Genomic DNA, 26,196 nt, shown 5'->3' on the forward strand with positions numbered 1-26,196 from the left:
TATATACTGCAGATGCTGAAATGTCATTAAGAAAAATGTGTTTTATATCTATACACAGAACACACACACACACACACACACACACACACACACACACATATATATATATATATATATATATATATATATATATATATATATATATATATATATATATATATATATATATATATATATATATATATATATATATATATGTTACAGCCAAAATTCCAAGTGAAGGTTCGATGACCACAGATGTCGAAATTTGATTGGCTGAACCTGTGTTGTCAAACCTTCATTTGTGTGAATGTTGACTTAGTGAATGCATTGTGCATTTGCACATATGTGTTCAGCCTTATGACAAGAAAGTGCGGTACACTGCGGAAGGAAATTTGCCCTTTTCCCCACTGTAGTGCAATCTTGGATTTGGAATATTTAATGTGCAGGGTGTGTGTTGTGCAGGTGGGCTTGCCCCCCCTGCTAAATAGTTTTGTCATGTGGTATGCAGGGTTCCACTGCAGTCTACAGATGTCAAGAAAGGTCAAATTTACTTAAGTGTGTTTGCAAAATTTTGACCTTCTCAACATTCCATTTCAACCATCTGCTTTGATATTTTAGGTAGGATTCTTTTTTGATCATTAATGTTATGATAGTAAACATATATATATATATATATATATATATATATATATATATATATATATATATATATTAAGTAGTGAATGCTACTGTTATCTGTATGCATTGCTTAGAAGCATACTGATGGCATGGGCATGTTTGTCAGGGCATTTCACAGGTATACATGATTGGAAATAGCTTAAAAAGGAATGATCTATATTAAATCTGTACATATATTTCAGGGACAGTTCATTTGATAGCATTTTTAGTATTTCACTTATGGTTTCTTAACAAAATGTATAATTTGCCTGTTCTTTTGGGGTGGGGGGAGCAAAGCTGCATTTCTGTTTTGGCACAAACACGGATATGTTGTTATTGTTACTTTCCCTTGTTTTTCATCCAGCCTTGCTTTGGTAAGAATGTAATATGTTACAACCACTCAGTTCCTATTGTTCATATTTAAAATATCTAGACTGGTTTATGTTTCTCCAGTGGATAATACTGAAATGCTACCTTTTCTTTTTTATAAGGGATCAGGTATTTTTTAGTTATGTGATAATTATGTGTATTATCCTTCTGTTGTGTTTTAGGACACCTAGGACCATGGCACCCAGGCATCTCAATCCCCAAAAAACGCCCTTTGGTGACCGTGAGAATCAGGTAATTGTGGAAGCTTTTAGGTGACATGCTGCCTTTCTGCTTGAGAGGGAATGTGAAGATATGTCAGGCAGAATGCAAATTTGGCAGCAGATATTTGCAGATCTGAAAGCAATAGGTGGCCCCAGCAGGACATATGATCAGATGCGTCATAGGGTCACTGACATAATCTCATCTGCATGGAGGAGATTGGCTGCAGTGGCCTATGATCAGATGTGTACCAGGGGAGTCTGCTACACAGCCACTGCTAACAGCAAATGAAGAGTTCTTATCCACTGTCAGGGATCCAGACAACTATCAGGAATCTTCAGAACAGCATGTCCTTTGCATTGGTGATACAGTTTCAAGGAGAGCATGTATGTCCCAGAAGGAGCTTCGAGATAAGCTTATGTTTTTCATTTGTTAAATACTCATGTATAGTAAAATATTTACATCAATATGTTAGATTTGTTTAACAAGAAATTGGTCGGGGGGGATTGTAGATTGCTACAGTTAACCACACATTCTGATTGATTACACATGGGCTTAGGTTGGACTTGTCATTGAACTTCTTGTTGAAAGTATACTTAATGGACATTTTTGTGTCTTTCGGCTTTTCCCAGTTAGGGGTCGCCACAGCGGAACACCGGTCCACTAATGATTGCCAGTTGATTTTTATGTACCGGCTTGCCAGGCCTGACGCACAACTTTCAACGAAGGCACACCCATTCACGCACGTCTCCACGTAGAAGACGCTCTAGCTGAGAATCGAATCGGACAGCGTCTTACTGTGAGGCGACAATGCTACCGCAGCACCACCACCGCAGGTTTATGGACATATAAAGGGAAAAAAAGTTGTACCCACTTTGTTACTGTTAATTTTGATGATATTATCCTTACCTTTTGCTTAATTTCTTCCAGGACCATCCAGCATAGAGAGCCTACAATTCATCTGTACATGGTAAGCCAAACATCTGTCAGTTCTGATGATCATTTCAAAGAAATATTTAGCTTGTAATGTTGATGTCAGGACTGTTGTGTGTATTGCTGCACTGTCTGTAATAGAGGCACCACTGTTAGCTTGTTAGCATATATTGGACTATAGTAATGTAGATATTCATTTTTCCTGCGTTTGTTGCTTATTATCACAGGTGATCCTGACAGTGGAAGTGTGGGACTTCTACCACCTAATGTCAGAGTATCAGCAGACTCTGATGATGATGGTGGCTAAACAGAGGCACATTTGGGGGGGGTGCAGAGGTTGAATATGTCACTGAGGGTTGACATACAGCCATCCCCTGTAATTTCATCAGACACAGCCAGTAGACTTATGCCTACCCATTACAGTGGGCCCTCAGATATTGGACAAGTGGAGAGTGAGACAATCAATCAGAGATCGCAGCTAAAGTGTGGGTGAGGTGCCATGCAGGAGGGTTGTTGGGGTGCTCAAAGGATGCCTGCTGTCCATCCTCCATGTGATCCAGGAGTCTCTTTCTGTACCACTCAATGTACTCTTAGGGTCATCATGGAGGCAGATGCATGCTTCCATAGGTCCTCCAGAGAAATGCTTAAGGTTGTAGATGTGACAGAGGCTAACATGTGTGACTGACTTCACTGTGTTGCTGATTCAATGGATTGGATGAATGACACATTGGAATGGATGGTGTCTGTGATGGAACATCTGCTGGAAGGAAAATAGCATCCTCGTGAGTGTAGGTCAGTCACATCTTCTGCTGTTAGATGACTTGGCTGTGCCTGATCACACTCCCATAGTGGTAGTACTTCCACTGCTCTGTCAGATTTGGCAGGCCATGGAATTGTGGACCTGGGCATCCTTGTGAGGAGAGCTTACCCAGCAGACATCAATCACATTCAAGTAGCAGCAGTGCATCTGACCATGAGCTTGGGTTTGCCAGTGCAACTCCTGGCTGAGCCAGTTCTTATGGTCGGGTACAACAATGATAAACTGCCATCTCAACCATGCATGGCTCTCACCTGTGCAACATACCAAGAGGCAGAGGTAGCACAAAACTTGGTTGTGTTCATGTAGACACTCACACATCAGTTTCACCTGGATGACCCATACAGACACACACAACAGTTACATGGCTCAGCTATGAAGCTTAGAACTCATTTTCTCTCACTGATCATTTGTTACTTTGCCTGAATGGTTGCCTGCTTCTCTTTCTTATTCACACACACTCACCAACATTTTGTGATTCCTGCCCCCTCCACACACAACACCCTGTGCAAGTGATGCTAACTGTGCCATATCCCTGTTCTCTATCTATTGGATTCAGGGATACATATATGGTTAATATGGTTTGCTTTAGTTACATCACTCCCATATTTGCTTTTAATGATTGTATTGTATAGTGCCTTAGCTGTGCCAGTATGATATAAAGCCACCTCTGTGCACACACTACTTGAAGTGGTAAAGTATAGCTGTGTGATCCTAGATTGTACCTTTCCTGTGCCTCTGTCCTCTCACTCCTCTCTTTCATGTCACTTCCTTTCTCCTTTCTCATAATTCCCGATATTCTACATTAAACTTTGTTCACTGCTGCATTTTGCTTTAATTTACTTGTGACTTTCTCTTTTATTTTACATTTCAGATGGGTCACCTACCACTCAAGGTCCCCCCCCCCCCCCGAGAAGGTGCTGACCTGACTGCAATCCACCAAACTAGAAATATAAAGAGAAAACCCTACTAGACAGCAAAGAAGTGAAGACTAAGAACTGTACCCCCCCAAACTACTAATGTATGTTCTGTTAAGAATGTTTTATATCTCCACATAAGTAATGTAATGTCACTGCTTAGTGCTTGCAGTCTGTACTGCTACCTTGTGTCCCCCCAGAATAGTATATCTCTACCTGAAACCCACTCAGCTACTATATCGCAACTGAATTCCCTCTTCCTCCTCCTCCTCCAATATTAACTTCTGTTAAGCTCATAGAATTATTCCATCAGTTACTTACCCCATAGGGCTCCACTGATTGTTTTTGCAGCAGTTCAGCATAGACTGGCTCTGTCTGCTTGTTTGCCCTGTGGGTTCACGCCACTCCCCTACCCTGGCCCCAATTCCTACCCGCTCCCACTACTTCTACATTGATTTAATCATAACTTCTCCCACTCAGTCATTCATCCAATCACACATCACTTCTCCTTCACAGTCACATGCCTAACTTAAAGTGACCAACTTCCACCTACACAATGTCTTTTACCAAAACACATTTCCTTAGCTTAGCACTGCCGATTGTACTCCTTAGCACCCTTTCTTACCTTACACAACTCCCTTATACCTCTTACACCCTACCACTACACTATACCTCTAACTTCCAACATACTACATCACCCTCCTTCTCCTCTATAATTCATGAACTCTATCCTTCCAACACAACCCTCTTATATAAACTCAAAGTACTACCTATCCTACCCTCTTCTAAATTATCACACCCTCCACAACAAATACACATCCTATCTCTGCTCAGACTCCTTTTCCACATTAGATGTAGTCATACTCATACCAGGTCAAATCTCCCTCTCTCTTTCTGGCAACATTCACTCCAACCTCGGGCCCACCAACCCTCTATCCATCTCCTCTCCCCATCCATCATTCCCTCACACCCCCAAGAGCATTCGCATAACCACAATTAATACCCAAAGTCTTTGTAACAAAATTTCTAACCTGTATGCCTGTTTTTTCCATAACCAGCCAGACATACTTGCCATTTTAGAAACTTGGCTTAAACCAAACATAAAAAATAATGAAATTCTGCCACCTAACTACCATACTATTCGTAATGATAGGCCCAATGATAAAGGAGGTGGTGCAAACATAATCTACTCTTCCATCTATACAGTTACCCCATACAATACTCCCACTCCAAAATTTGCTAACTCTGAATTAACCATAGCTTTCTTAAAAATCAACAAACTCAAATCCATATGCATAGCTGCTCTCTACATCCCTCCAGGTAATAACATCCTAATACTAGAAGACATTCTCTCCTGGTTCACCTCAAACATTAAAAATGAAACCTTCATCCTAGACGACATAAACATTAACTGGTCCACTATTAATTCTCAATCCCCTACCCAATCAATCAACCTCTTTAACTTCACCCAGCTAATTAACTCCCCCACCAGGCCAAACAAAGATGGAGCCTCCAGCTCCAACATTGACTGGATCCTAGTGTCTCATCCAAATTTAATCTCAAGTACAAGTATCATCCTGACCCTCTCAATGACCATCTACCAGCCTTTGCTGATCAGTACCACCCCCATAAACAATACCACTACATACAAACCCAAACCTATCCAACTTCAACCCACAAATATTTTCAGACTATTAAAAACTTACCGACTGGTTACCTTTAAGAACTCTGCTCCTTGACAACGCCATAAACTACTTTAATGAAACTTTTCTGAACCTACTCAATAACCTTAGGACAAAAAGAGTAAAAGCTATAACTTCTCCTTGGCTATCAAAGGAAACCAAACACATCATGCTCCTTAGAGACAAAAAATGGTAACAATATTAAACCAATAAGCAACATAATATCCTACTAGAAATTAAATAACTCTGCAACTCCATCAAAAAACTAATAACCAGAGACTGTAAAACATTCTACTCTAAGCTTCAATCTGAACAAACTAACAAAACCAGAAAATTCTGGAATACTATCTCCTCCATCCTTCATCCTGGCAGTAAAGACAACCCATGCCCTAACCCTAACTGCTCTGATCAAGAAACAGCTTCTCTGCTCAGCACCTTCTTTGTGGAATGTATAGCCAAGCTTACTGCTAGCTTCCACAGCTCCCCTCTAATATCTCCCCCCTCACCACACCTCCCCCTCAGATCTCACAATACATATCCCTTCCTTCAGCCTCAGTCCTATAACCATCCACACTATAAAAAAACCTCCGCCTCCAATTGAAATCATGCTCCAACACACCAGATAATTTACCTGCATCCTTCCTCAAATTATCTGCCAACAGCATAGCCTTCCCTATCTCCATTATAATAAATAGTGCTGTCCATGAATCCTATATTCCCTTACTTTGGAGACAAGCATTCATCATCCCACTCCATAAAGGTGGTAAAAACACTGATACCACTAATTTCCAGCCCAATGCCATACTTTCCCTGCTCTCAAATGTCCTGGCAAAGTGTATTCACTCACAACGGATGCCATATCTAACACTTAATAACCTCCTAACCCCCACACAATATGAATTCTGTCCTGGCCATAGTACCATCACTGCACTCCTCTCCTTCCTCGAGTCCATTAATCATGTTCATGACTCTGGCAAAATAATTTCTACCTTGTTCCTAGACCTCTCCAAATCCCTTGACACCATCTCTGACCCTATACTCCTATCTCAACTCTTCTCACTTAATCTCTCCTCTTCCATCATAGCTTGGTTTCACCAGCTACCTCTCCAAAAGACAACAAGCTGTTAAATGGAAACATTCCATCTCATCCTTCCTATACACCTTTACTGGGGTACCCCAAAGTTCTGTCCTTGGCCCCTTACTTTTCAATATATTCATCAACAACTTTCACTACTCCATCTCTGATACCACCCTAATCCAGACAATCATCTGCTCAGCCGACACCCCTTCCAACCTTCTACAGATAACCCAGTCAGCTTTCTCAAATACTGAAACCTGGATGCAAAACAACCATCTTGCCGTTAATGCCAAAAAGAAAAAAGAAAAAGCAAATTAATGATTTTTTCTCCATCTAAAAACTTCCCCATTGATAGGAACTCCTTTAAAATAATAAGCCAGAATAACAACCCCATTAAAATTGTCTCACACACCAAACTGCTCAGTGTCATCATCATTGATGAACATTTAAAATTCGATAGCCACATCCAAACTAACATAAAAAAAAAACATCAAAAATTAAGATGCCTATATAGGCACAACTGTTACCTTACCCGCTCCACCAGAAAGACCCTTGTCTCCACATACCTTCTCCCCTCCCTGATGTACACTGCTTCTCTGTTCTCTAATCTTCATATCAGCCTACAAACTAAATTAGAAGCCTGCTATAATAAAATCTGCAAATTCACCACCAACTCTAGGAACTCATCCCATCACTGCATCTCCCGCCATTCACAGCAATGGTTTGAGCTTCCTAGCTATATGAACCTCCTTAAACTCACCACTGCCCATAAGCTCATATTTATCCCATCCTTCTGTCCCTCTCTCTCCACTACCAAAACCCCCTATATTCCTAATTGCTCAGTTAGATCAGACAATCAGAACCTGCTCAAAATCTACAAACCTTTATGGCCATCTGGGTGCCTTCTACTATCCTGCTGCTTAGCTAAACTATGGAAATCACTTCCTCTCTCCCTTAGAAATCCTCAAAGCCACTCTAACTTTAAATCCCTCCTCCATTCCTACCTATCCCCAAAGTGGGAATGCCCTTGCTCCTTCCCCACATAGGACCCTCTAACATCTAAACCCATCTTCTAACTTTATGCATCATCTCTGCACTCACATCCTTTGCCTCTGTCTCCTCCTATATCTCACTCCAAACTTTGTTAACAGTTTTTCCAATAGCTTTCTTTTGTTCAATTGTAATTCACTGTTAATGACTCTTAGACCATACAGATGCTAGATTTTTATTTTTAGTAATTAACTTTTATGATTGTAGAATGTAGAATTTATTTAGCTGCATGAAGCTGACTTCTTTGTTTTGTATTTGTAGATGTTTATATGTTTATATATTTGTCATTGTTACTGGAGCTTTTCTCTCTGGGCCTCTACTGAAAATGGGCTCTTTTAGGCCCAGTGGACTTCCCCGGTCATCAAACTGAAATAAATAAATAAATACGCTTTGTGTCTGATGCTCAGGGTGCATAGCTGACTTAGTACTTAGTATATCTGCATTTGTAATGTTGAATTGGTAATTGTACCATTGACTTATATTGGTCTTAGAAAGTTAGACAGTTGATTGCATCAAACTCTTGTTGCATCAGTATTGTTAATGATCCTGTGAGGGTTGTGAAGTCTGAAACTGAAATGTGTATCATTATTTTCTAACTTCTGTCATTAATGATTTTTCAGTACAAATATATAGTGCTAAACTGCAGACAGTCTGTGAACATCAGTACTTTTGGGAGGTATGACTGTGAATCTTTGATGGTTGAAGCCTACTACGTAATAATGAACACATATATCTCTGCTGTCACGTGTTAAAGTCATTTCCGTACAAATCACCCACATTTTACTTGCTTGCACTACCAAGTAACAACATGCAAGGATATGCCATTCATTCATATTATTACACAATACACTCCAGGCTCAACACTTACCTTGTAGATCCAACAGTTTCAACAGATTTAGTTCAGGGCTGACTTCATCTGATCCTATTACCATCCGCACTATAAAAAAACCTTCGCCTCCAACTGAAACCATGCTCCAACACACCAGATAATTTACCTGTGTCCTTCCTCAAATTATCTGCCAACAACATAGCCTTCCCTATCTCCATTATAATAAATAGATCTGTCCATGAATCCTATGTTCCCTTACTTTGGAGACAAGCATTCATCATCCCACTCCATAAAGGCAGTAAAACACTGATACCACTAATTTCCAGCCCAATGCCATACTTTCCCTGCTCTCAAAAGTCCTGGCAAAGTGTTAATGATCCTGTGAGGGTTGTGAAGTCTGAAACTGAAATGTGTATCATTACTTTCTAACTTCTGTCATTAATGATTTTTCAGAACAAATATATAGTGCTATACTGAAGACATTCTGTGACCATCGGTACTTTTGGGAGGTATGACTGTGAATCTTTGATGGTTGAAGCCTACTACTTAATAATGAACACATATAAGTCACATAAATCTCTGCTATCACATGTTAAAGTCATTTCCATACAAATCACCCACCTTTTACTTGCTTGCACTACCAAGTAACAACATGCAAGGATATGCCATTCATTCATATTATTACACAATACACTCCAGGCTCAACACTTACCTTGTAGATCCAACAGATGTAACAGTTTTAGTTCAGGGCTGACTTCATCTGATGCTAACAGCCATTACATAGGCAGGAAAAGGTTGTAAGTATTGCGCGGCATCAATGTTACTATATGTATGTGCATAGAAGGAAGGTTGTAGCCCCTTAGGTGGTGAGTGAGTTTGCTATCCGTTTCCACTTAACCAATGTGTGGGCATATTGAGCACACCTACATCTGCCTGCACCCACAGCAGCTGCTGGTTCCTCTTCTGACTCCTCACCTGCGTGTGGCTGTGGTGACCTTGCCATTGGTGGTGGGATGTGTGTCCCTTCCCCTTGCTGATCCAGCTGAAGCTGTTTTCTCAGGATGATGTTGTGTAGCATGGCACATAAAGTGAATATTTCAGCTTATGTATGTGGATTGTACTGCAGGGCTCCCCAGATGTGTCTAGGCACTGGAACCATGACTTCAGCAGCCCAAACATATACTCTATGATATTACTGATTTGAGCGTGTGCCTCACTATGGAGTTCTACAGTGGGTGTGTATGCATTTCTGATGGGCATCATCATCTATGGTTCCAGTGCATAACCTGTATCCCCCAGTAAATGACCTTGTGGGATATCTCCAGTGAACATCTGATACAGTTGGGAGGTGTGAGCTATGTGAATTATGGTAACTATCTGGGTTGCCAGCGCACACATTCAAGATGATTCTCTTGGCATTACACACAACCTGGCAGTTCATAGAGTGGAAGCCCTTTGTATTTATGTAGAACCTTCCCTGTTCACTGGGTGGTGCCTTAATTTCTATGTGTGCAATCTACGGCACCCACTACTTCAGTGTAGTGTGCTACAGGGTAGAACTCCTGCATATTTCTTGCCCTGTCCTCAGAAGTACAGGGAAAATATATGTGGTCACTGGCATATTGGAGCATAACATTCAGGAATTGATAGAGAATCCTGGATGCTGATGCCAGTAACACCCCCAGCACGTCCCGTGTTGATCTCTGAAAGGCAGCTGTAGCTAAAATTCTAAGGACTACACATACCTTTGTTTCCACTGGTATGGGTTCTCCTTGGCTTGCCCTGGCTCTGAATTGAGGACAACAGAGATTGTGGAGTTCCTGTAGTGTGTCACTATCCACCCTGTACCACTCTACAATTATCACATCATGTAGGTTACAAATTAAACAGGATCCAAAAACTCTTTTCCTTCTTGGCCTTGGTCTATTAGCAGTAGTAACAGCACATACTTCAGCCTGTTGCACATATACATGAATTAAAGCAACAGCAGGCCCTAACATTGTTTCTGTGTAGACTCCTTCCCATGGCTGTATTCCAATAGGTTTTGGAATTTGCAGGGAAAACCAGCACTGAGTCTACATGGCTGCTCTATAGCTTGTTGAATAGCTCCTCCATCTTGGATTGGTTGATTAGCATACAGTTCTGTTGCTTATGCTGAAATTAGCATGCCATGATGTTTACCTTGTTTGTGCAGCTCTACACACTGTGTAGAGCCTCTTACTGAATCCATAACAATGTGCTACCATGCGCATGTTGCAGTGCAATACTCACATCGTTTAAACAGACCAGGTAGGATTTACTGAATCTGGCCATTTGTCTAATTTGTTATAATTATTTAAACTGCAGATGGTTTTGTTTTTGTTTTAATTCTGAAGATTGTAAAATTACTTTTCTTAAAATGTTTTATAATAATTTGGAGCTTTTCTCCTCAGGCATCCACTGAAAATGGCCTTCTCCTGAGTCGGACTTTCCAATAATCAAAAAATCAATCAATCAATCAATCAATCAATCAATCAATCAATCAAGCAACCAATCAATCAATCAAGCAACCAGTCAATCAATCAAGCAACCAGTCAATCAATCAATCAATAAATAAAACTGTTTACAAAGTTCTTAGACAGTTTGGAGATTCTGTGTATAATTGTAAATTACCTTATGATCCTACACCCAGACTTAAGAAGGAAATAACTTTTTAACTTGTGCTGAACAACTTAATATTGTATTGAAAGATCTGTTACCTATGACTATTCCTGCTCCGTGGAGTTTTTTAATATCTTACCTAAAATTCTTAAGAATTTGACTCCCCCTCCTGGAGGATCTATTATCTGTAGGAATGGGTCCCTTACAGAACCTTTATCAATGTTTTTTTGGTAAATGTTTAAACTATTACTGGATGTTTTACATCTGAGTTGATTAGTGAGGTGCAAATGCAACAGAATTGTTTTGTAAGTATTTTGAATGTAAATTCTGTACATATCTAGTTAATCACTGTATATTAATCAGATCAGACAACAGTAGTAGAAGTAGCGAACGTAAACTCGTCAAGTCAAAAAGTAATAATAGAAAATTTATAATTCTACAGCATTACTAAGTATTCGAAAGTAATCCAAGCAAGGCAGGCAGTCTGTTTCCTGTCGAAAATCCTTTATTAAGTACACAGACAAGCGATCCAAGTAAAACAAAAATAGAGTAATAATTTCCTCACAAGCTTTCTAAATATATATATGCTTTCTATCAGGCATGGGAGTGGTTTATTGTGCTGTAAAACAAAGTGTTATTGGTACACATGTTAAATTTACATCCCTTCCCCCATCAGTGTGACATTCGAGCTGGTCCTGCCCTACCTAGTAGCTGTCATAATAATATATAGCCCTAATGTACTTTAATAGTGCATCTTATTTAACCAAATTATTAAGTCTGTGATTTTATACAAGGCAATATACTACATGGCTGGAAATATATCAACCTTAGTTCATTTTGCGATCAAAAATTATATATAAATATATACATATACATTTTGCATGTAAAAATCAGTTTCTATTTTCATAACCTATTGTTAACAAAGATCGCTTTCGTCCTTCTAGACTTCTTCAGGTCTGTGTACAAGAACCCTAAAAACCTATATAATTGTATAATTAGTTAGTATTGTTATTACCATCATTTTGAATAAAGTGGAAAAAGAGAACCAGAAAAAAGTAAAAAAATATATGTATGATGATGGAAACAAAATATACACTTAAATTTCAAATTATTTAAAATGGTATTTAAAACTAATTTGTAGAAAAAAATAAAATAAAATACACTTAGTCATGAAAACAATGTGGCAATTTTCTAAGTTCCAGTGCACTTTTAATTGAACAGTAGTAGTTTAGTCCAGGCTTTCTAAAAGAGTTCAGCTTTAATTGCCACATGAGTTCCTGTTTCTCCAGAATATTCGGGATGTCTCCTTCAAGATCACCCATGTCTATGCAATCCAGGAAGATTATGAAGAGAAAGGTGTTTGGCTAGTGCATTATTTTTACATCCAGGGCGGATTTCTGACAGATGACATGAAATCCTTCGCTTGAGTTTATTTACAGTCTTGCCCACATAGAATGCATCACATTCATTGCACTGTGCCCTGTAAATTACTTTTTTAGTGTTACAGTCACCCCCTGCACTGGTTTTAATGATCTTCTTTAAATAAGGGCAATAAAAACTATCACCTTGCTGTATAAATATACAAAATGTACAATTAGTTTCACATCTTTTAGTGCTTTTCTCTCATGGTCTAGGTTTAAATTCAACAAAACGTCTAATATTCCTGGCCTTCCTATAAACAAATGATGGGGTTTTACCTAAGATGTTAATCAAAAAAGGGTTTCCTGTGACAATGTCCCAGTTTTCTTCAATAATATTTTTGATACTGTGATAATCCAAAGTGTATGTCAGGGTGCAGCTATTTTTGCATTTGTTATTCTCTGTGGGATTACTTACATTTTTCTACTGGGGAGGTTGAGTGAAGGTGCTTCAGTCCTTTTCAGTTCTATAATGGGGAGGTTGTAGACATGGGCGATCTTGAAGGAGACATCCCGAATATTCTGGAGAAACAGGAACTCATGTGGCAATTAAAGCTGAACTCTTTTAGAAAGCCTGGACTTAACTACTACTGTTCAATTAAAAGTGCACTGGAACTTAGAAAATTGCCACATTGTTTACATGACTAAGTGTATTTTATTTTATTTTTTTCTACAAATTGGTTTTAAATACCATTTTAAATAATTTGAAATTTAAGTGTATATTTTGTTTCCATCATCATACATATATATTTTTTACTTTTTTCTGGTTCTCTTTTTTCCACTTTATTCAAAATGATGGTAATAACAATACTAACTAATTATACAATTATATAGGTTTAGGTTCTTGTACACAGACCTGAAGAAGTCTAGAAGGATCTTTGTTAACAATAGGTTATGAAAATAGAAACTGATTTTTACATGCAAAATGTATATGTATATATTTATATATAATTTTTGATCGCAAAATTAACTAAGGTTGATATATTTCCAACCATGTAGTATATTGCTTTGTATAAAATCACAGACTTAATAATTTGGTTAAATAAGATGTACCATTAAAGTACATTAGGGCTATATATTATTATGACAGCTACTAGGTAGGGCAGGACCAGCTCGAATGTCACACTGATGGAGGAAGGGATGTGAATGTAACATGTGTACCAATAACACTTTGTTTTACAGCACAATAAACCACTCCCATGCCTGATAAAAAGCATATATATATTTAGAAAGCTTGTGAGGAAATTATTACTCTATTTTTGTTTTACTTGGATCGCTGTCTGTACTTAATAAAGGATTTTCAACAGACTGCCTGCCTTGCTTGGATTACATACTTAGTAATGCTGTAGAATTATATATTTTCTATTATTACTTTTTGACTTGACGAGGTTTACGTTCGCTACTTCTACTACTGTTGTCTGATCTGATTAATATACAGTGATTAACTAGAAATATATGGACTGAAAATCTTCCACACAGAGAAGTTTCTTACACTGTTTTGTTTTTAGACCCACTACACTTTAATGGGTTGTTTTGAGACTTCGGGGATACCACAGAGATTACTTGTTTTTAAATTCTGTACATACTAGCATCCTACATTATGGTGGATGAGCAATATTACATTTTGGGGTAACAGAATTGGACAAATATTCTTTGAGTTCAATTGATTTTTTTGTTTCTTTAATCAAACGTGTTGACTATATTCAGCTAAAATGTATCATCATAGATGCAACCTTTGCTCACATATAAGGGGATTTGTTTGAGGTTCTTTGAGATCACGTAAATATATGATAGGACTAGAAATCAGCTTTTACCTTTTATCTGTATTTGGCATCATTTTTAAGTTGACTTCTGGCTGCTATGGCAGGATGACAGAAGCAATCTACAAATGTTTGTGCAGTATCTAAATTCTAATATGTTTCATAAAACCTTTTCTGTACAAGTTTATTTCTATTAGTTTTTTTTTTCATTTTGTAAAAAACATTTTTATTGTGAAAATAATACCAAACACTTGAACGCAACCTAATAATTAATCACTGACACTGTAGCAAAATTAGAGCTAGTGACATATATCAAGCTGTCTAACACGGTATTAACAGTAAGAAAAACTAAATTAAAGAAAAAAAATTACACATAATTCATTTGCATTCCATACATTAGCATTGTCCATGACTTATTCTACCAGACTATGTCTAATTTCTAGGAAGGCCAGTCCTTGGGATTGCATGCTAATTGTGAAAACAATTCTGACCAGTCTGGCAGGATGTTCTTCCAGTCCCTAAATATAGATGCCATCATCATAGCAATCACATTTCTAATCAATGCATATTGCAACATGGAGAATATGCCCACTGACATATGGACTCCCAAAAGCCAAAAACCAATATCCTCACATTGTTGAAGATGTACATCTACAACATAAGTAATGCCCTGTATAACTGCCTGCCACAGGGAATGAACTCTCTTATTCTCAAATTAAGTGTATATAGTCTACCTCCCTACTGCCACATCTCCAACACCTTGATGAGTTAGTGTGTTCTCACCTGGCTATCTCCACTGGAGTAATATGCCACTCATTGGTTATCTTTAATATTGTGAAAGAGGTGAGAGAGGGCTGATTAGATAACCACATAGATTCCACAAGTCAATTCCACTGAGAGGCTAAGATAATCAATATATTACAGTATTTCTCCTATTTGAACCATTAACGTTGACAGAGTCTGCAGCAAGGGGAGGGTAATATGCTCATACTATGATTTAAATTTAGGCCACTGCTTACATTTTCTGCTTCCCACAGTATCACTATCATTCATCATCTTTAGGTAACATCACCTCTCCGACTGAGGTTATCAGTTGAAAGTACTGCTACCATTTATTATTCAAGTATGGGAACCATTATCTGTGTTGTGTAAGAGATAACATGCCCTTTTCTTTTGAGGACCACAAATCTCTCTCTAATCCACTTACTCCTTCTCTTCACATTTCTTTCCCTGCCACTGTAACATCTTTATTCCTCCATGGAGAGGCATATAACCTTGGCCAGGCTACCTCCACCAATGAATATCCACTTTGCCTAAATAGCTAAAGCTCCATACTGCCTGGATCCCATATCTTTTATGAGGATTTACATCTACATTTAGGATACGTTGGTTTCCTTTTCAGTAAGTCACTCACAACCCAAATCAGGGTGGGGGCCATATGAGTTCTATGGAAGTACCAGCCCAAAACTGATGTCCATTGCGGTCAAATCAGGCATGCCAAATCTTCCCTTAATCTTAGAAATTCCTTATTTCAAATGGCTGAGCCTGGGACATTTACTCTGCCATATAAAACAGCCAATTAGCCCTAGGTTGCTGGCCTATTCTCTAGAGAATTGCACCTGAGGCAAGTGTCTTAACATAAATAACAATTTAAGCAGTACAGACATTTTCACAATTTGAATCTTACTCAGAAAGAACCAATTTTTGTTTACTCAACCAGGTCATCTTATCCATTATTTCAGTAGTCACTGGCTGTAAATTAAGGCCTGTTGGGGATTCCAGCCATTGCAACACTGTAATTCTAATATATTTGATCTTTGTAGCCATTTGAAAAGAGAAACTACTCTCATAAGAGTATCTCTGGTACTTTAATTTAATAGAAAGATCACTGACTTATTCACATTAACCTTCAGCCCTGTTAGGCAGGAAATTTCTTGCATGAATAATAGAATAGGCTCAGCATGGAACGGTGGTTCAGAAATTTACAGAGCACAATCATTAGTGAACCATGTAGTCATAGCCAGCCTTAGGCATAGGCCAAGTAGGTGAGAACCTAGGGCGCTGCTCTAGCAGGGGCACTTTTCCAGTAATCTGGATGGTGTAGGTAGACCAGGATGGGGACACAGGATGGTGTTGGGAGATCCTAAGGAGACATTTTGCCTAGTGCACCAGTTGACCAAAGGCCAGTCCTGCATGTAGAACATGGAGGGGAAAAACCTCTTATCCTGATCCTTGCCCTAGCAAACCACTCTTGCAAAAAGCATCAATCACTGATACTACTATAACAAACAGATTAGGGGGGAGTAGGCAGTTCGACCCCATACCTCTATGCAGATCACGTCTAGATGAAAGTACTTCCTTAACAAAAACTGTAGCAGTGGGAGTCTGCTAAAACAGCTTACACCAGTCAATAAACAGTTTCTGGAAGCCCATCCAAATAAAGTCCCATTGAATGCTGTCAAATGCTTTCCCAAAATTCCTGATTACAATAGCAGCTCACATGGTTTTCTTTTTACAGGAAGCTTTTACATCCAACCAAAGCCTAATTAGTTCAGGACTACCTGCTATCCCTTTGATAAACCCCAGATGGTTGAAACCTATAAATGATGGTAACACCTTGTACAGCCTAGTCACCAGTACTTAGTAAAGATTTTGAGATCTTTCTGTACCAGAGAAATGGGCTGACAAGTAGCAGAATCATGGAAACATTGGAAACATTAACACCTTTGCACAGGTTAGCTCTGTAGGGAATAGTTTAAACAATGAGACTTACCTAACTCAGTTGTACAGAGAGTGAAGCAATTCCTCCTTAAGAGACTGAAAGAATTCAGCAGGGAACCCTTCTAGACATGGGGTTTTGCCCACTGGAAGGGAGTCTATGGCACACATAATTTCTTGCCTATTCATCAGGCTGCTAATCCGCTGATCATTTCTTCCATCAGACATGGGAGGTACTTAAAAAGTCATTGATTTCACTCATTTCACAGGGGATGACATCTTGTATAACCTGCCTGTAGTCGGTACGCAAAATATCACATATTTTCCACAGGCATACCTCCAGTCCCCCCCCACACACACACTCCTAACTGCTTTTATCTCCATTTCCCGCTTTCCCTCCTTCCATGCCAACACTGTTCTTAAGGTAATAACTTTCACCCAGTAAAACAGCAGCTTTCTCTTCTTTCTAGTGTCATACTGTGTATAGACATATACTCCATATTGCCTTTTAAGATTCAGTATCTCTCCTCTAAGATGTTCATTTATACCCTTTTGCTACTTAAATATTTACTCTTTCCTTGCTCTCCTATCTTGCCAATCCCTCACTTAATTCAGGCAATCCCATTTGAAAGCAATCCAGTTCTGTGAACACTGACTGGCCTCCAATATGCTAACATCCAGGTTTTTAAAGCACCCCCCCCACAAAGCCATTATTTCTACAAAGAGTCTCCAAAATTTGGTGATCAGGGGCAGGGTGTTTGGATGAAAAACTAGGAAAAAGGTGAGCACAGTCTGACAGGCCTGTGGTGTAATCTGTACTAATCTAACCCATATGAAACATTGTTTATCTACCAACCACATATCCAACTGACTAGCTATTAACCCATGTCTCAACTATGTGTAGTCAAGTACCACTGGGTTAAGATCATGCCAGCCATCAACCAAATCTAGTGTATGTATTAACATTTAGAATTCCTTAGCTACTTTAGGCAGACAGGACATCCCCTCCATTCGAACCTATCTAATCAAGGGTCAGTTACCAAACTGAAATCCCCCTCAACTATAACCATTTCTTGTTGCAGATTTAATTTCCCAAGTTGTCTCCTAATATTCTGCAGCACTACTGGATTATCATCATTTGGCCCACAGACGTTAACTAAAATATGTCTACCAAACATGGAATCAACCAAATACCAGGCCTTTCTGACTATTTTGCAACACCCAACTCGATTGACTACTAATGAGGGTAACAATCCCCCTCCTTGAAGATGTGACACATGATACATAATATTACCCCATCCAGCTAGCCTGTGTACATGCGAGACCTTAACCTTGATATTTTGCAAGAAGGAAAAATTAATCCTATCTTTATTAATCTGATGCAATATTGCATTGGCTTTTGGCTATGTCACCATGCCTTTAACATTTTGGCTATGTCACCATGCCCTTAACATTCCAACTAACTCCTCTCAATTCTGCTATCTGTGCAGTATAAGTAGAAGCAATGGGCACACACCTCCCTCCATCCTGATTTGACACTGTACTCTGAACAGCCACTGTTAATAATACAGTAAGTAATTGAACAAGAAACCAACTATTTGTTTTACTCTGACTTTGTATTACTGGAGTATAAAATATAAATGATTGCTCAGAATAGAACTCCTCAAAAAAATCTCTGAGAAGGAACTAAGTGCGTACTACTAAACTAAACCATACAACACCACTCCCTCCCCCACCCCATGTGGAAACCCTTACAGAATATTATATACAAGTAATAAACATGCAGGCTGCTAACCTAATAGTGTTCCATCCTACCTTCATTTAGCAGGGTGAACTTATTAAGATAACAGACATACAATGTCCATAAAGTCTTGATCAAGTAAATCCCTTGAGGCATCCATTTGTCACTGGAACAATGGACTCTGGTTGAGTGTCTCCCCATAATCTATCCATACTAGCAGTTTCCTCATTCTGAATTTCTGGATCTGTAAAACTATTGCCCTCTTCTGCTCCAGAGAAGTCACTCCCAGTCTGTTTCCCCTCAATGGTGCATGTCTGTTAGCCATCCCATAGTCCAAACTGAACAAAGCAGATGTAGGTCTAGTTTGCTGGTTACTATTCAACCCCATCTGATCCTTACCTTTTTTATTGTTCAGAGATTTACTGCGTGACTCATTAGAGGGCTGGTCCTGCTTCATGGAATTAGCAGATATGTTCATGGGGAGAGAAATCACATCAGTAAATTACTTTTTAGACTGTGTAGTTAGAAAAGAGTCCACATTAGCCATATCGCATTCCATTGGTTAGACACAGCGATGCAGGATAATGCAGTAACATTTGAAAATGCAGTTCTCTACATTTCCACAGATAGGGCACCAGTGCCTTCCATTTAAAGTAAAGTGAAGTGCTATAGTCTGGGGCAATTCTGAATGTGTAACTTATAAGCTAAAAAGAAGGGTTCATCTCCCATTCCTTAAGTAGTAGTTATTCCCTGTCATATGACAAAGTGTTGTGGAGCAAGACCTTTTCACTGAGTCCAGATCCTTTGCACCCTCTCTATGAGATCCTTAAGTTTAGCAATCTCAGCCTTTATAAACTGCAGGGGTTCTGAGCCTTCTGCTTTTCTGACAGCCCGATTACCCTCACATTATTGCACTGTGCTGTATTCTCAAGATCGTCCATGTTAGTCTCTAGTTGCAGAGCATGTGTCTGTAGATCTTGAAAGGCACTGGAATGTGGTGCTATGATAGCATGCTGCTCCATCACTTCTTATTCTGCAGATTAAGAGTTTGCTGAATAACCCTCAGTTCTGTGTTTCATCATACTGCTCCATCTTTGAGAATGAGATGAACACAGAGAAACTTGCCAACCCATGTAAAAAAAATATGTTTATTAAGTGCTTCCGTCCTGGGATACTGGACTTCCTCAGAATAAAAAACTCAACAACAGTTCATGCTTATATACAAGTGCATCTCCACTTAACTGGCAACAATTAAGTAATCAACCAACTGTCTTGAAATTTAAACCACACAGAAAATAAAAAAATCATTTTGAGCAAAAACCTCATAAGAATCATAAATAAACACAAGCCTTCTTAATAAAACTTCTTAATAAAAATATTGATATAGTGAACATATAAAAAATAGACAGCTTTCAACTTAAGCACTAAACTTAGTGCCACTTGTTCATTTAATCCAGGAGGTTCAGATGCATTAGTTCTGATCTGTCATCTAAGTTCTTTATATTCCATAAAGTTATCACTCGCCCCCACCCCGCATCCTAAATCCACATGATCAACAACAAAAAATTTAAAGTAATGCTGCGAATATTTCTTAATATGTCTAAACAAGGCGTTACTTTTGATCTTGGCCTTAATGTCATAAATATGTTGATAAACTCTATGTTTTAGTGTATTCCTGGTTTTATCTATATAGAAACTTTCACATAGTTAACATACAGCAATATATACAATGCCTTTAGTAAAACAGTAATAATTGTATGAGGGCTTGATAGTACCATAGCCCTTAACAGAAACAGATTTCTGTTCCAAGATGTGTCTACACTGAGTACAGTACCCACATTTATTCATACCACCCTTTTTCTATTTATTGCAGGGCCTCTTATCATTTGAATACTCACATCTTTCTTATAAACAATTCTAGGTTTATCACCTACTAACGCCAGCTGTTCCTGTTTTACATTAAAGATGTTGCAGTTTCCCTTTATAATATTCTTTATGTCAAAAAAATGCAAACTAAATGGTAAAATCAAGGCTCTCTGAAACCTTTCATCTGTACATTGAGGGACCAACCCTTGGGTGTCAAACCTCCTACTTCCTAGAAGTGGTGTGAACAGCCCAGTTTGTCTCTTGACTTTAACTTCATTCATAATATCTGAAATAAATGGCTCAGGATACCCCCTCTGTACAAACATACATAAAAGTTTCAGACATTCTTCTTCAAACATCCACTCTTCTGACATCATTCTAGCCAACCTAACATATTGTCCTTTCACTATGGATCTTTTCTAATGGTCAGGATGGCAACTAGTATAATATAAAAATGAATTTGAGTAGGTTGGCTTCTTATAAAGAGACGACTGAAATTTTTTTGTGTCATAATTCTCGCAAATAGTGATGCAAGAGTGTTAACCTTCTTCCTGTCCACAGTCATTGTAAATTTCAAAAATTGAGTGGTAAAATTTAAATAATTAAAAATAAAATCCGTTAACTTATCTCCACTGTCCTTCCAAAAAAGTACAATGTCGTTAAGGTACTGACCATATAGAGCTCAGCAATCTTTGTATTGAGACCTAAGAACACAAAGATTTTTCCATTGAGCTAACACAATATTAACAAAAATGGGGGCACAAATGGCCCCCATAACCACACCCCTGACCTGTTTAAATATTTGATTTTCAAAAATCAAAAAGTTGTTTTCCAAGATCAGTTCCATACATGTCCTAATCATAAGTATATTTGTATGGTCCAAGTCTGAGTTACTACACAAAAAATCATAAAACCACTCAAGACCCTGTTGATGAGAAATCACACAGATTAGGTCACATGCATCAGTTGTGACCATTATTAGATGGTCATCAGAAACATTAAACAAAAAGTCCCATGAATCTTTATATAAGTAAGGATGTTTTGACAATACATCTTTGACTTTTATAATCAATATGTTTGGCAATAGGGAACATTTTAGATGCCTTTGCATCCACAATTGGACATAATAGGGGGTTACCCAAACTTTTATGTATTTTCAGAATTCTGAAAATGGTGGGGATATGTGGATGGGGTACCTGTAAAAAGGTAAGGGCTGTGGTACTATCAAGGCCTCATACAATTATTACTCTTTTACGAAACGCGTTATATATATATTGCTGTAAGTCATCTATATGAAAGTTTCTATATAGGTAAAACCAGGAAAGCACTAAATACTAGTTTATCAACATATTTATGAAATTAATACCAAGACTGAAATTAAAGCCTTTTATAAACATATTAAGAAATATTCACATCATTACTTTATTTTTTGTTGCTGATCATGTGGATTTAGGGTGCGGGGGGGGGTGAGTGATGACTTTATGGAATATAAAGAGCTTAACTGACAGATCAGAACTAATTCATCTGAACCTCCTGTATTAAATGAACAAGTGCCACTAAGTTCAGTGCTTAAGTTGAAAGCTGTCTATTTTTATAAGTTAACAAATATATGAATATTTTTATTAAGAAGTTTTATTAAGAAGGTTTGTGTTTATTTATGATTCTTAGGAAGCTTTTATTCAAAATTATTTTTTATTTTCTGTCTGTGTGGTTTAAATTTCAGGACAGTTAGTTGATTGCTTAATTGTTGCCAATTAAGTGGAGAGGCACTTGTATATAAGCATGAACTGTTGTTTAGTTTTTTTATTCTGAGGAAGTCCAGTGTACCAGGATGACAGCACTTAATAAACATATTTATTTTTTGTGAGTTGGCAAGCCTCTCCATGTTCCTTTCCTGTTGTCTTACAAGTTTTTATTATTTTTAGTTTTTTTTTTTTTTTTTTGAGGTTGAGATGCTGAATATCCACAGCTGTGAATTTAAGGAGGTCTGACGGCATTTCTTTCAACTTTTGCAGGGCCCACAGCTCATCCATAACTGCTGCAGTATTCACACCCATGCTTTTTTGCTCCTCACAGATAGTACCCTCCTCATGCAAAGAGTCATAAGCCACAACTTAATCTATCATACAAACATTCCACCAGATCTACGTAGGGTACCCACAACCAATAATAACAGCAGATAAACATAACCACGGGAGAGGAGCCATCTCTGGCACATACCCATATGAGTCTCATTTCTATCAACTTTTTGGATGTGCTTGTTACCATACCTCTTAGCCGCTTATTGCAATAAATCTGGATAAAGCCAAACATAATGGGGGGACAAGGCCTAAAAATAGGGACAGATTTTAAATATTGCTGTTATAGACTTAGAACATTGACATACTAGCAAGATTTGTGTTAGCCTGCATTTTCTGAAGGACATGAAGTCTAAAACTCAAGTGTATGCCATTATTTAGTGACTTCAATCCACAGCTGTTTGTCAGAAAACCACAAATTGTGTAAGGAACAGACCACAAAAATGAGGCAAATATCTGGACATTTTGCAGAAATCTGAACAGTTGAGAGGTGTGTGTTTCCGCGCATGTTTGTATGTATGTGTGTGTGTGTGTGTGTGTGTGTGTGTGTGTAAGAATTATTTTCATTAATGCCAGTGGAAGATTACTGTCAGTGCTGTATCTTTTATTACAAAGTCATGATTACAATAATCTTTAGCCTTCCACTTATTTTGTACACATTTTATACACAGATAACTATACCACTTGTGCCAATCCATTCTTGCAAAGTGAATATCATTTTGAATAATGCATATCTTTTCCTTTTGGAAAAGTTAGCATTCCTCTGTATCATTATTTCCACAACAACTAAAAAATATTAATAAAGCTCTAAAGTGGTTCAGTTTAGTAAAACATGTTTTGGAGGATGGCACTGTTAGGTAAAAATATTTATACAGAGCCAGACATATATTCTTCACCAGACAAAAGTGCCTTTAATAATTAAAAAAGCAAGTGTTTTTCTACAATAAACATTTCATGACATATACTATTTTATTGATAATTGTTTGTTCTAATAATTCAAAATCAGGTGACCTGTAAGAAATAATACATGTTTATGCCAAATTGCCAAGCTTCTAATCTAAGTAGAAATTAGTCCTATAGTCATGAACTAATAGTAATTAAAAGGTACTCCAGACATACCTTCCATGCATCATCTACTTCTGATGTCCATTTTTCTTTAAGAATGGGCTTCACAGCAGTCATAAACTGAAATGCTACATACTGGAAACATAAAACAATTAATAAAATATCAGAGGAGTTTCTATTTCAATGTAATAACAAGCAAAAAATAGCATTGCCAACATTTTAAAAAAGAAAGTAATAGATTGTTGAATTAAAACAAATTTTATAAGATATCACCCAACTAGCAGGAATATAAAAATAATTGAAACATTTCTAACAGTGTTAATACCTTTCTTGTTTAAAGCTAAACAATCACTTTATTTATTTCAGAGATAAAGGCTTTGTTTTACAATTATGTGAAAGACTCAAAAAGATATCTGTCTTAGTCTTGGTCTATATGATACAAGAAGACGGATACTAATAATAATGTGTATTTTCAAAGAAACTGTGTAGTTCTGGGGCCTCTTGTTGTCTAAATTATATTTGCAAACATGTGTAAGTGTGGATAAAGAATTAAGTACTCTAGTGTGATAGCAGAGAGTCATGTCTACATATTTTTTCTTTAGTTGGGTTGTGTATTTCTGGTACCATACCATAACAGATATTCCAGAGCTGTTTGAAATGGGTGAAATACTGGTCATCACTTCATGTGTAAAGTTAGACACTAAAGCTACTGTGTGAAACACAATTCCTAAAGAGGATTGGATTTCTGCCTGTGCTATCGATTGGTCAGTTTTCCGTGTACATATATTATTTATTTATTTGTTGACATTAGATTACTGGGAAAGTCTGACTGGGCAGGTGTCCATTTTCAACAGTGGCCTAAGGGGAAAAGTGCTAAAGTATTACAAAAACATTTTAAGAACAGTACTTTTAGAATCATCAAAAATAATACTCGAACATCTATAGTTTAAACAATTAACCAAATTAGAAATGATGTGAAAACATTGGTTAAGAATGGATGCAACTTATATGACTTAATACTTAGAGTTTTACCCAGCTTATAGAGAAATCAAAGGTAAGTTAAAGTGAGAAACAAAAAGGGTTATGGCTTAATTAGAAAGATAGTCAGAGGAAGTGCAATTGGTTGGAGTATGGAAGTGTGTGAAGAAGGGAGAGTAAGGAGGTGTAAGGAATGAATAGGTACTTGCTCATATTTAGGGATATAATTTATCCTAGGATTGAGTAAGAACAGAGTCAGATTTTAGCTTGGAAGTATTTCAGAATGGTTTTAAAGGACTGGATGGAGGGTATTGACCTTAATGATACAGGTAATGAGATCTAGGCCTCAGCAGCATGGTATGAGTACAGACCATGTCAGCAGATTTGATAGGTTTGTGGACAAAGAGGAGTGTTTGCTCATTAGATCATAATGACTGACTGGGAATACAGTTGTATAGAAAGGTTTTTAGTGCTGGACAAGCAGAAGCAGATGGATGCTGGGTAATTTTATAGGTGCTAAAAAGCTGTGTATATATAATTGATGGAGTAGTTCCAACCAATTTAGGCTATTTAGTACTATACAGTGGTGGGTTCTGAAAGAGGTATAAGCTAAAAATGTAGCCAATTCATTATAGTACTACTCAAGTTTTGATTTTTGTGAATCTTGAGGTTAGTGAGGATGGCAGCACCATAAAATAATGAGAGGAAGAGTTAAAAAGTTACAAGTGTAGTTTTAGTTGTGTTGGTGAGAAAGTTTTTGGCTCTGCAAAGCATTGTTAGTACTTGGTGAGTTTTTTAATGCAATTTTGTAAATGCATGTTAAATTTAAAATCATCATCCACTAATAATTTGGTATGAGAAATGACTAGTGGTTGCATTATAAATAGAGAGGATTTTAAATTTTGTTTTTTTCATGAGCGAGAGATTTGGGAAAAAAGTAGTTTATTTTTTGAGGATTAAGCATGAGTTGTGAGTTATTAAGCCATTTTCAGTGGTTGTTAAAGCTTCCTGAGTATATTTTTTGAGAAGTCCCATGTTGTTATATGTGCATATGAGTGTAGAGTCATCTGTGTATTGTATTAGGGGGGCATGTTGTGTGGATCAGTGGAGTGTGTCTCTGAGAATGCTAAAGAGGAAGGAACCAAGGGTAGAGCCTTGTGGTGCTCTGGTGGTGATGGGAAGGTATGGTGAGAAGGTGGAGTACCATATTACTGACTGATAACTATTGGGCATGTAGCTTTTGAATCATAGAATTTTGGGCTGAGATAGACCTAATGAGGACATTTGAAGTAGACTTTTGCTGTGAAAAATTGTGTTTAAAGGTGCAGTGTTACTACAATGGGAGCGAGAGAAGCTATATTAAGTGGGACATATGAAATCTTCTGGCAGGAGATAGTTT

At 37.7% G+C, this 26,196-nt stretch overlaps 1 protein-coding gene across 1 annotated transcript in view; it reads right to left on the reverse strand.

Annotated features, from left to right (window-relative positions):
• The window catches only part of NGB (neuroglobin), a 1,021,120-nt gene that overhangs the window by 248,005 nt on the left and 746,919 nt on the right, over window positions 1-26,196 (reverse strand). The window contains exon 4 of the mRNA XM_044062051.1: window positions 23,874-23,954. Within this exon, the coding sequence (XP_043917986.1) occupies window positions 23,874-23,954 (81 nt within the window). The remainder of the gene's footprint in view (window positions 1-23,873; window positions 23,955-26,196) is intronic.

This window comes from Protopterus annectens, chromosome 1.part0 (assembly GCF_019279795.1).
Source record: "Protopterus annectens isolate FY-2018-M chromosome 1.part0, PAN1.0, whole genome shotgun sequence".
NCBI lineage: Eukaryota > Metazoa > Chordata > Ceratodontiformes > Protopteridae > Protopterus > Protopterus annectens.